The sequence below is a fragment of the Colobus angolensis genome, unplaced genomic scaffold (genome assembly GCF_000951035.1).
Source record: "Colobus angolensis palliatus isolate OR3802 unplaced genomic scaffold, Cang.pa_1.0 Scaffold133, whole genome shotgun sequence".
Lineage (NCBI taxonomy): Eukaryota > Metazoa > Chordata > Mammalia > Primates > Cercopithecidae > Colobus > Colobus angolensis.
The window spans coordinates 1,407,438-1,420,105 of NW_012114411.1; the positions used below are offsets into that span (position 1 = coordinate 1,407,438).

Below are 12,668 nucleotides of genomic sequence, written 5' to 3' on the forward strand. Positions count from 1 at the left end.
AAAAAAAAAAAAAAAAAGAAATAAAATGGGAGGCAGGTTTGTGTAGTTCCCAGCTTGACTTTTCCCTCCGGCTTAGTGATTTTGGGGTCCTGAGATTTATTTTCCTTTCACACTCTACATAAGAATAGTTTCTAAGGTCCAACCCTTAGGAACCCAAGATTCACCACAAACCCCTGAGAGAGAGAATGTGGCTCGCCGCTGGGACTGGGGAGGAGAGCTGGATGGGAAGTGCTGCGGGGAAATGCCTTTCCCACGTCAGATTCTTCATGCTGCACTCCGTTTAAGGTTTGTTGTAAATGACGGAAACGATTCCTCATTCACTGGGTGAGGATTATCCTGAAGGGTGGACGTTCCCGGACAACAGCAGAGATGACAGTCCTTGACATTGTGTCCCCCAGTGATAAATCATCACCATGATGATGAATCCAGGACTCATCAAGTCCAGCAACTCTTGAGAAAAAAAAATACAGACTCCTCTCTGTGTTCAAGGTCCACCCAGCAGTGCAGGGACAAGCTCCCAGGCTGTAGCTTCTCAGCCTCCATAAGCCCCACCTCCCTTCCTTGCTAGGAACAATGAGTTTCCCCAGTTCTGCATAAAACACTCTGCAAATGATACTTGATTGGCTCCCATGCCAACCCCAGGACTGCCACTCTCAGCCCCTCCTGTATGTTGCAGAACTGTAGTGAAGACGGGAACACGGGGGCCATAAGAAATGGAAGAAGGCCTTTGCTGTGCATTCCTGCTGCCCGAGCACTGTTCAGAGGAGCAGACAAAGGATGAAATCAACGCATGCTTCACAGAAAGGCAAACAGAAGTGCGAACCCCTTAAGGGTACACGTCTGGAAAGTGCTACATCTTCAATTCCAGATTCATTTATTCCGGAATGGCATCCCTCTGCTTGCCTGGCAGAGGAACGAGCAGGGGTCAGCTGGCATTCGTGAAGGGCGCAGTGCAGCACATCTCCCAGAACTGCAGAGCACCAGGGCATGTTACTGAGGGCAGAAACAGAGACCCTTGGATTCAAGAAAAATCACTCTATAAAAAGGAGCAGAGAGGCACCTGCAAGAGTGGAATCCACAAGTCTGCACGGCGGTCAGCTTTCTAGATTGTCTCAGAATATGGTGAGCTTTTTAAAAGTAGACAAAATATTAGTAAAGGAAAGAGACTAACAGAGATTGAAAGCCCGTCTGTGCCAGACACTGTGCCGGGCTCTCTGCACTGTTTCTATTGGCTGCTGCTTTAGCTGATGCATCTACTGTGTATGAAGGTCAAGGACATCCTGACATTGCGAATAGGTTTTGCAGTTGAATGGGTCTTCCACAATTAACCCAACTTTACATGTAGTTTGTCATGTTTTTTTCTTATTTTCTTTCTAGCCTGAAAATCTCTTGTACTACAGTCAAGATGAGGAGTCCAAAATCATGATCAGTGACTTTGGATTGTCAAAAATGGAGGGCAAAGGAGACGTGATGTCCACTGCCTGTGGAACTCCAGGCTATGTTGGTAAGGACAGTGCGTGTGCACACATGTGCCCGTGCGTGTGTGATGTTCTCATATGTGGTGTCACCACGTGTCAACTCATCAGTTGTCTGAAGCATATGAGCTTGGCATGTAATCACAGCTGCCTTCACTTCCCTTGGGGGAAAGAATAAAAAGATTGAGGAACACTGGAATGAATAATTCATAGCAGAGAAGTGATTTCCCCTGAAAACTTTTGCTCAGTTGGGTAGAAATCCCATTTGATTTGGTTGTGAGCCTGACGAGAGGCTGGGAGTTAATTTGGATGAATCCCAGTTTCCATTTCCAGAGATCCTGCCTGCATCTGTTTCTGAGTGATTTACAGTGAGACACTGAGATAACAGTAAGTTGCACACACAAGAAAACATTCCAATTGCTGAGATAGGAACACTGATGGAGGAACCTGGTTCAGACCTTGACCAAGTCACTCTCATCTATCAGTCAACCCTGATCTGTACTATGATGCTAGGCATTCAAGTTTTTCCCTAAATCCCAACCCCCAGTTCTTTGTACTAAACATCCAAAATGCAGAGAAGACTACTGACAGATCTGAACACTTGGATTCTGATGTTCATCTTTTGACTTCTGGGGTCCTGGAGAAATGCCATTAGAATACTTGTGACTGTTCTGAGACCTTCACTGACATCGGTGTATTCATTCATTCATTCATTCATTCAGCAAATGTATGTAAAGTTGCTACTATGTACCTGATGCCGTACCAGGCAGCGGGGTTAAGGCAGTGAATGACACAGACACGGTGCCTGCCCTCATGGAGCTTACATTTTAGTTGGAACAAATAAGCAAACGGGGCCATTTCAAATCACAAGTGCTATGAAGAAACTAAACCTGGGGGCCTGCCATGGAGTGACAAGGAATCAGGACTCGGCTGAGAGGATAGGGAGGAGACTTGGGCCTTGGTCTCAGTCGCAAGAAGAAGCCAGCCATGTGGGAGTTACAGGATAGCATCCCAGGAAGAGTAACCAGTTTGTGTGAAAGCCCAAAGGCTGGGAGAGGGTATGAGCTAGGGACGTCTGAGAGCAAGAAAAAAGATGAGGTTGGAAAAGAGTTATGGAAAATGGAGTCTGAGGCTGAATTTTTGTTGTTGTTTGTTTGTTTGTTTGAGGCGGGGTGTGGTAGGGTACTGAATCTAGCTCTGTCGCAAGGTTGGAGTGCATTGGCGCAATGTTGACTCACTGCAACCTCCGCTTCCTGGGTTCAAGTGAGTCTCCTGCCTCAGCCTCCCGAGTAGCTGGGATTACAGGCGCCTGCCACCATGTCCAGCTAATTTTTGTATTTTTGGTAGAGACAGGGTTTTGCCATGTTGGCCAGGCTGATCTCAAACTCCTGACCTGAGGTGATCCGCCCACCTCGGCCTCCCAAAGTGCTAGGATTACAGGCATGAGCCACCGCACCTGACTGAAGCTAAGTTCTTGTCATGCAAAGTGCGGTGACCTTTCTTCGTGAGAACAGCCAGTGAACCCGCCTGAGAGAGGAGGTATGTTATATGACCAGCATCATCCCTGTGGGTCTTTGGGGACATCCACAGAACCTTCCCAGGCAGGTCAAGGAGAGCTGGCCTGAAACTAAAGGGGTTACAAGGGGCATTGTGGGAAACTCCAGATGACCTTGGGGCCACTTTGTGGCCTTTCAAGTTCTTGCATATAATTACAGAGCCATGTCAAGCTCGAGTGTCATAGCTGTTCATTTTCAGAGTAACTCAGAGGAGGAAAGACGAGCAGGCTGAGGCGGGTAGAGAACAAAGTAAGGGGAAGGGAAAGAAGCAGCAGGGTTTAGAAGCAGGGAGATGCAGGTGGTGGAAACGTGGCTGGGGAGGAGCTGTGTGGATACCGTCGCAGCGGGGCTCAATTCCCTGGATCGTGTGTATGCAGAAGGCGCAGAAGAAGAAGCTGCTTTGCTCATTTTTGAAAGGTCCAGTGCACAGCCAGGTGCAGTGGCTCACACCTGTAATCCCAGCACTTTGGGAGGCCAAGGCGGGTGGGTCAGTTGAGTCCAGGAATTCAAGATCAGTCTGGCCAACATGGCAAAACCCCATCTCTACTAAAAATACAAAAATTAGCCGGGCATGATGGCGCACGCCTGTAGTCCCAGCTACCTGGGAGGCTGAGGCAAGAGAATCGCTTGAACCTGGGGGGCGGAAGTTGCAGTGGGGCTGAGATTGTGCCACTGCACTCCAGCCTGGGTGACAGAGCGAGACCCTGTCTCAAAAAACAAACAAACAAACAAACAAACAAACAAACAAAAGCCTGTGCAGGTTTTGATAGAGATTAACAGCATGGTCAGCAATCGTCTCTTTTAGGATAGTGTGATAATGGTTGCAGGAATAGCCTGGTCCCTGGTGGGGGGACATGTGCCTGGGGTAGCAACGGGAGGAAAGAGTGTGTGTGCTATACGCATGGAATTTCTGCAGCTCAGTCTGAGCCATCAGGGAAGCCGTGAATACATGAGGCGAGACAAGCTGAGTGGGGAGAGCCTGTTCCAACTACCCAGAATCCCAGACATTAGATAATGAAAAGGTCTGTTAGGTCTTGGTGCTGGTCCTCTTTTCAGCTGTCTCCCCGGGTGAGAAGGTGCTGTTACTGTGACCTGCCCAGCTGTTCCCTTCAGGAAGTTGACTCTTGGGCTGTGATTTAAATGCTCTGACAACCAGTGAAGGCCCCTAGCTACGTATGCATCACGTGCTTCTCATGTTTGGCTGGAAAACTCCAGCACTTTCTAAATTGAGTTTTACTTCTCTGTGTTTTGGCAAAGCCCACGGAATGGCAGTTTTTCTGGTTTCTAAGTGGCTGCCGTCTGCAGGGTCTCGGTCTGTTGATTGCTGTGTCTGGCGCTGATGAGTCAGGAATGGTGTTGAGAAGAGTCTGTTGCTCTTGCTACTCTAAATGACAGCCAGTGGGAGCCATTGGCTATTGATGTTGTGAGATACCAGGTTGTCCTGGAGGAGGCTGGGGGAGAGGAGGACTGTAGCAGTGGCGCTCTTCTGTTGGTTTCTGTTGACTGAGCACTGAAACTCCACCAAGAGAGTGCCTCTGGAGTGAGTCTTGTGGAGGGGACACAACTTCAGAGGAGGGAAGGGGCTGCTTTGAAGAGCTTGTGTCTAGAGGACATCCCTTAGGCAGTTACCAGCTGAACTCGGGCTGTTTCCTCCCTTGTCTGCGTGGCAAGCTCCTATTCAGCTGCCAAAGCCCAATTTAAATCTTACCTCCTTTGACTGCTTTCATATCACCTTGTCCTGTCCTTTGAGGTCCTGGTTCTTTCTATGACCCTTTTCTCGTCATGGTCTGATCACATTTGCATTAGGGTTCATATCAATCTGTGTCTCTCATTGCACTGTGAGTCTCATTAAATCTTTGTGCAGACACTACTGCATTTAGTAAAAACACAGCTCATGAATCTTAGCCATGTTTTCTTTCTCTCTTCCCGTTCCATTCACTCAGCATGCATTTATTGAGTTCCTGCTGTGTACTGTGTGCAGTCGTCCCATGGTATCCACGGGGGCTGGGTTCCAAGATACTCCACACCCTGCGGATACCAGCATCCTCAGATGGTCGAGTTCCTCATATGAAATGGCGTAGTATTTGCATATAACCTAGGCGTGGCCTCTGTGTACTCTCGTCGCTAGATTACTTATAATATCTGATACAATGTAAATGCTGTGGAAATAGCTGTCATAGGTATTCTTTTTATTTGTATTACCTTTATTGTTCATTCAAATATTTTTGATCTGTGGATCCACACATTTTGAATCCATGGATATGAGGGCCAAGTGTATAGTGTTTGGTCTGAGAATACAAATATGGGCCAGGTGCGGTGGCTCACGCCTGCAATCCCAGCTCCTTGGGAGGCCACGGCAGGCTGATCACCTGAGGTCAGGAGTTCCAGACCAGCCTGGCCAATATGGTGAAACCCCATCTCTACTAAAAATACAAAAAATTAGCCAGGCAAGGTGGCGGTCGCCTGTAATCCCAGCTACTCAGGAGGCTGAGGCAGGAGGATTGCTTAATCCTGGGAGGCAGAGGTTGCAGTGAGCCGAGATTGCACCACTGCACTCCAGTGTGGGCAACAGAGCGAGACACCATCTCAAAAAAAAAAAAAAAAAGAAAGAGAGAGAATACAAATGTGAATAAGGTACAAACTCTGACCTCAAAACATTCGGCAGTATTGTGAGAGAGAAAACAAACAGGTCAGCTTAATGTATGCTCAGGGCTACATCATTCAGCCCTTCAAGAATTATTTATTTATGGTCTACCTTCTGTTCTGGGCACTGGGTGGGTACATCAATAGAAATAGAAGAAAAAAAGATAAAAATCCCCTCCCTAGTGGCACTTACATCTGAGTGGGAGAGACATGGGATATAAAGCAAATATTGATAGCTAAGTTCATTCATGTGTTAGGTGGCCTTAATACTATGGAGAAAAGTGAAGCAGAAAAGATGATAAGAAGTGCATGTGTTCAGAGGGTGGTGGCAATTTTAACTACAGTGTGCAGGCAGCCCTCACTAAGAGGGTGGCCGTGGGTAAAGATTTGATAGGAGCGAGAGAACTCACCATACAAGTATCTGGAGGGCATTCCAGGCGCAGTGCAGAGGCCCGAAGGCAGGAGAATGTGGGCAAGCGGCAGGGAGCAGAGGGAGCAGGAAGGAGAGGAATAGGAGAGGCAGTTGGAGAAGTCCTGAGCAGGGGTATGTGGACCAGGACTTGGAAATCGTTGTATAGACTTCAGCTTTTACTCGGTGATAGGATGCCGTCCAGAGGCTTCTGTGTTAAGGCAGTGACACATTGTTTTTAATGGATCCCTCTAGGACAGGGGTTCCTAACCCCCGGGCCTTGGACCGATACTGATTCAAGGCCTGTTAGGAACCGAGCCGCACAGCAGGAAGTGAGAGTCTGGCTGGCGAGCATTCCTGCCTGAGCTCCACCTCCTATCAGATCAGCAGCAGTAGCTTCTCATAGGAGCTCGAACCCTATTGTCAGCTGGGCCTGCAAGGGATCTAGGTTGCGGACTCCTTTTGAGACCTCTAATGCCTGATGATCTGAGGTGGAACAATTTCATCCTGAAACCATCCCCAGTCCCATATCCATGAAACAATTGTCTTCCATGAAACTGGTCCTTTGTGCCAAAAAGGTTGGGGATTGCTGCTCTAGGACACAAGCTGGGATCGGGATAGATGGCGAGGGTAGGGTGGAGGAAGGAGGCCCTGGGAAGACTCTGGCATTGATCCGGTGAGACCGTGAGAAGCCTCATCAAGGCATTGATCAGCAAGGGTTTAGTCCAGATTGGTTGCAGCAGAAGTGACAAGAAGCTGTCAGATGTCAGGTATATTTCAAAGGCACTGTCCTCAAGGTTTTCTGAAAGGTTGAAAGTAGGGTTTGAGAGAAAGAGAGAAGGCATGGATAATTCAGAGGTTTTTGGGCCTGAGTGCCCGAGGAGGGTGCAGTTGTCTTTACTGGAGGTGGAAGAGCCTGTGGGATGAATAGATTGCAGAGGCTTTAGGAGGAGCTTGGTTTCAGTTTGTTAAAGTTGACTAGGCCAAGAGGGCAGTTGGAACGTGACCGTGGAACTATGCGCAGTTGATTCTCGCTATTCACAGTCATCATGTTCTATATAGAAAAAAGCTGAAAGCACTGAATTAATCCATACTGAACCATTGCTCCTAAGGGAAACACAGGCTGGGTTCCTGTGAGCCTCTGGTCACATTTTCATCAACCGATCAGTACAGCCTTTTCAGAGTGTGTGTTTCTGTTTAAAGACACCTTATTGAATATGTGTTGTTGGATCATTAACTTTGATGTGCAGCCCACAGCACCGTAACTCCCGCCTGAAGGAAGCTTCTCTAACCCACCGATTTTCTCTGAAAGGCACGTCACAGCCTCTTTGCTGTTAGGAAAGCTAGACAGACTTCAGCACTATGCTTGGGGCTGTTGTAAACAGGGAGATCTCCAACAAAACCCAAATATGTGAAAAACATGACACCAAATAGAGGGTGAGGAAAGACCCTTGTTTACAGTCTGAGCTGAAACATGGAGGAGGAGCACCGCCTCATTCCGCCTCAGCTTGAAACTTGCGCATCGGGCATCTCAAGTCTTTGGTCGCTCTACACATGTCCACAAATGACCACAAAGTATTGATTTGGGGGTTGCGAATAACTTTTAGCCAGTAGGCACATTTGCACATACAGAATCCTTGAGTAATGAGGATCAACTAGATTTGGGAGATGTTAATTTATGGCTGCGTTTTAAAGCCGTGAACCAGGATAGGCAATGAAGGAGAGGAAAGGTCCCAGGGCCGAGTCCTGGGGACATCAGGGTGGAGAGGTCAGGGGGACAAGCTGGAGACAGCAGAGGAGACCAAGACAGAGAAGGGGCAGTGGGTGAAGTAGAAAGAGCCCTGGCAGAGAGTGGCGTGCTCCCCGTCACCACGTGGAGAAAGTGCTCCATGCAGAAAGTATCACATGTCAGTTGCTGCTACTGAGTCAAGTAAGATGAGGATTTGGTTGAACCTTTTTTTTTTTTTTTTTTTTTTTTTGAGATGGAGTCTTGCTCTCATTGCCCAGGCTGGAGTGCAATGGCACGATCTCAGCTCACTGCAACCTCTGCCTCCCGGGTTCAAGCGGTTGTCCTGCCTCAGCCTCCCAAGTAGCTGGGATTACAGGCATGTGCCACCACGCCTGACTAATTTTGTATTTTTATTAGAGATGGGTTTTCTCCCATATTGGTTAGGCTGGTCTCGATCTCCCAACCTCAGGTGATCCAGCCGCCTCGGCCTTCCAAAGTGCTGGGATTACAGGCATGAGCCACCATTCCTGACCCTGGTTGAACTATTAATTAAGTGTGGTAGCACTGTGGTCAGAGGAATGGCAGGAAGAAGGCAAAACGGGTCTTGGTAAGTACACCAGCGTGGTGTCCACCGTGGGGCTCACCCCAGCCACTCACCTCCTTCACCAGCCATGGCTTCTCCCTGCAAGGCTCTTGGGGCACCATTTTGAATCTTGAGCGAAGAAACTGCAGCTTCATCCCTGCTGGAAAGTTTTCCATTTGAACAAAGCAGAGCCCAGCCCCATTTGGCAGCTGTGAGGAAGATTCAGGGACCACATTATCCCCTGGGCCCAAGCCAGGGGCAGCGGGTTGCTGTCTGCTCCCGGCCTAGCATGGTGTCTTTGCATTTTGAAAGAAATATGTGAATACAGATGAGGAAAATCTTCCATGCCCCCAGGGCAATCTATAGGTTTATAGCTTGAGTTCAGACTTTTGATAGGTAGAAGTGTTGGTTTCAATTTGTGAATCACCATTTTATTATTATCTAAGTGACTATTCAGCTGAATAGTTAATTCTGCCAATGTGAAGCTATTACTTCAATTTAAATGAACTCTCTAACAATGAAACCGAAAATGGTGCCTTTTCCCCAAGTATCCCAATGCACAGGGTGCCTTAGGAGGAGGCAGGAGGACTATAAGCACTTTGAACTTCACCCTTTTACATGTGGCGGCTGCCTGGATCGTACACACCCTTCGCAAGGACCGTGGCCTGTGGAGGCAGCGCATCACTTCACTGATAGCGGGAGATGGTGGGCACCCCCATCCGTATCACTGGGTTGTGGGCAGCTCATAGGGCTGGCTCTGCCAACACCCACAGGTTCTCCAGTAGATTGTGGCAGATGGGCCATACAGATTCATGTGAGACAGTGTATTTCAAAAGCAACATTAAAATACAGGCATGAAAGCTGGGCACATTGGCTCATGCCTGTAATCCCAGCTCCTTGGGAGGCCAGGGTGAGAGGATCAACTGAGTCCAGGAGTTTAAGACCAGCCTGGGCAGCATAGTAAGACCCCTATCTCTTTTAAAAAATAGCTGGGTGTGGTGGCACACACTTGTAGTCCCAGCTATTCAGGAGGCTGACGCAGGAGGATCCCTCGAGCCCAGGACTCTGAGGCCACAGCAAACTATGAGCACACCGCTGCACTCCAGCCTGGGCAACAGAGTGAGACCCCATCTCTAAAAAATATAGGAATGAGAGGGATCATTAAGGGTTGCAATGGCCAGGGGAAAACTCCTGGAGGACGTGGATTTGAAGGAAGGGTAGGACTTGAGCAAAAGCAAGGAGAGTCACAGGTGCAGCGCAGGCAGGGGGAGCAGAGGCCCAGAGTCACGGGCTGCTTCTTGGAGGATCTGGGAGAAATGAACAGACTCACTGGGCTTGGAGAGAGGGGCTGGTGGAATTGTACTTGGTGATGATTAAGGAGAAATGATGGGCCCATCTGGTAGAAAGTGGCTCCTTGAGAAACCGTGGTGGCTGTCAGTATGGTATTGACCGGGATTGGGAGTCCACTTAATTAAGTCAAGTGTAACATTCCCCTTGGTCTCGGCACTAAAAGTCAGAGCTAAGGAAGTTAGTAAAATTATGTACATTGCCTGCTCAGCTGTGTTAATTAAAATACCTGAATCACCGAACATCAGTAGTAAGTGACAGAAAACATCCATATCAATCACGTAATTGACAAGACAGATGATAAACTTCTATTTGGTGGAGGACGGCCTGTTTTCCATCTTTATCTTTTCTTTTTTTTAAGAGACAGGGTCTCGCTGTGTCCCCCAGGCTGGAGTGTAGTGGCATGATCATAGCTCACTGCAGCCTCAATCCCCCTGGCTCAGCTGATCCTCCCACCTCAGCCTCCTGCAGAGCTGGGACTACACGTGCACACCACCACACCTGGCTAATTTAAAATTGTTTTTGTAGAGACAGGGTCTCACTTTGTTGCTCAGGCTGGTCTTGAACTCCTGGGCTCAAGTGATCCTCCAGTCTCATCCTCCCAAAGTGCTGAGATTACAGATATTAGCCACTGTGCCTAGTTGAGATTTTTTTTTTTTTTTTGGAGCCTTATTCAGTGACAGTTCACCACCTAGCAATATTTTATGTGGAGTGCACAACCACAGCCACACTATTCCATTACGCATGTCACTCAGAAATAAGAAGGAACATTTACAGCTGGTCCATCGTTCTGTCTAGAAGCAGAACTGCACCTTGATGCTTTAGATGGTGGCTGACTGTTACGTTCCTGAGGCTGTCGGGGAAGAAATCATTCATTTCCTTCAGGAACTTAGTTGCAGTGTTGGCTGCAAGGCCACGATAGACATCTTTGGTCTAGCTCGGTCTTAACTTGCCTAAAATAGTTTAAACGTGTTTCATCTTGTTCTTCTCTAAAAAGAGATGGAGAACAGTTGGTCAATATTCTCGATGTATTTTTTCACTGAGTTAGAGGATTGGTGTTAATTCAGGGATCACTGCACTTCTAGAAGTTGATGTGGGGCTGGGAATTATGATGAGCTCTTGGAAACCAGGGGTTCCAGCCAGCACAGTTTTGGGGCGAGGACCTCTGTCCTCAAAGCTGCCCAGCCTATAGTTGGTGGCAGTCACAGCAGAGGACTTGAATGTAAGCATCTTCCTTTGTCTGCCATTGGTTAGATATGAAGGAGGCCTGTGCCTTTCACTTAAACTTGGGGATTCTCAGTTTCTTGTATATAAAATGTGCTGGGCTAAACATCTCCTGTGTTGTTTTTTTTTTTTTCTGGTTTGAACATTGTACGTTTCTATAGACTTGTGATTTGGTATCCTTTAAGTATGTAATTATCTACGTGTCAAGGATACTGGCCATCATTTTTCCCATCTTCACTCCCAACAGCCAAGAAGAAGGATTCAGCCGACCGACCTCCCCACCTTCTGTCTTCTGAGTGGTCTCGATTCTTGTCATCTTTCCCCACAGCGCCTCTGTTCCCAGTCCTTTCATCTCCACTCCTCTACGTAGCTGCTCCCCAGCAGAGCTTGCTTTTTATTTGTTTCTCACTTAAATACCATATTTTGGTCCATGACTATAAGCATTACATCACTGTTCCCATCCTTTCCGACTGTTAGTGTCGAAACAGGGTTTTATGTAAGTGAGAAATTGTCACACAGGGTACAGATGAGTAGGCGGAACATCCAGATGAGAATTTTCTCTCTTTCTCAACAGCTACTCGGTGACAGCCCGCAGTGAACATTTTATCACACCGTGGGTTGCAGCCAGACCCCTTGTGTCGGAGAGGACAGGGCCCCCTCAGTGGGGAGACTTGTAGGGCCTGCTCGTCTTCGTGGACCTGACTCATTGCATGTGGGCAACGTAAACCCAGCCCAGCTTTGAGGAGCCCCATCCCACACATGGCAGCCCCACAGAGTCACTCTGAACACGGTGTTTTTAAGGCGCTTGTCTTCCATCTGGAATTGCTTCTTTAGATACATGAGGTGGGATGGAGGTCACGTTTTGTCGTGGTGGGAAAGAGGGGGACGGCAGCATTGTGTAGCTCCATTTTTTTCTTTGTCTTGATTAAAACCCAAAACCCTGGAATGACTATAGCAGTCTTCTTAACCCGATTTCACAAGAAAGGCTTGACTTCAGTACAGAGTCAGCGTCGCGTCGTGATCACACACCAGGTAGGCTCCCATGGGAGGCCCTAGAAGGGCTGCACAGCAGTGCCATTTGTGGCCACTTTGCTTTGAAATGCCTTCCTTGGCACAGTTGACTTCCTCCATCCCGCAGAGTCCTAAGGCCCTCCCACATTTCAAAAGCCCAGCGGCCCCAGCTTCTGCTCCCTCCCCGTTCCTCAGCCTCACTCCTCCGTGATTGGCTTTGGGAGCATTTGAACAGCAGCCCTTGCTCAACGAGAATGGTAATTACATACCAGTATGGTGCTTTCATGGGGACTTCTCATGCCTGTGGTGAAACTCGAGGCTACTGGAAAAATCAGGGTAAGCTGCTCTTTGGCGATCCTTTTTTTTTTTTTTTTTGAAACGGAGTCTTGCTGTGTTGCCCAGGCTGGCATGCGGTAGCACGATCTCAGCTCACTGCAACCTCTGCCTCCCAGGTCCAAGCGATTCTCCTGCCTCATCCTCCCGAGAACCTGGGATTACAGGCATGCAGCACTGCACCTGGCTTTTACATTTTTAGTAGAGACAGGGTTTCACCCTGTTGGCCAGGCTGGTCTTAAACTCCTGACCTCAGGTGATCTGCCGGCCTCGGCTTCCCAAAGTGCTGGGATTACAGGCATGAGCCACCATACCTGGCCTGGTGAGATGATTTTTTATTTATTTATTTATTTATTTA

At 48.1% G+C, this 12,668-nt stretch overlaps 1 protein-coding gene across 1 annotated transcript in view; it reads left to right on the forward strand.

Annotated features, from left to right (window-relative positions):
- The window catches only part of CAMK1D (calcium/calmodulin-dependent protein kinase ID), a 293,634-nt gene that overhangs the window by 226,578 nt on the left and 54,388 nt on the right, over nt 1-12,668 (forward strand). The window contains exon 5 of the mRNA XM_011934228.1: nt 1,378-1,504. Coding sequence (XP_011789618.1) covers nt 1,378-1,504 — 127 coding nt within the window. The remainder of the gene's footprint in view (nt 1-1,377; nt 1,505-12,668) is intronic.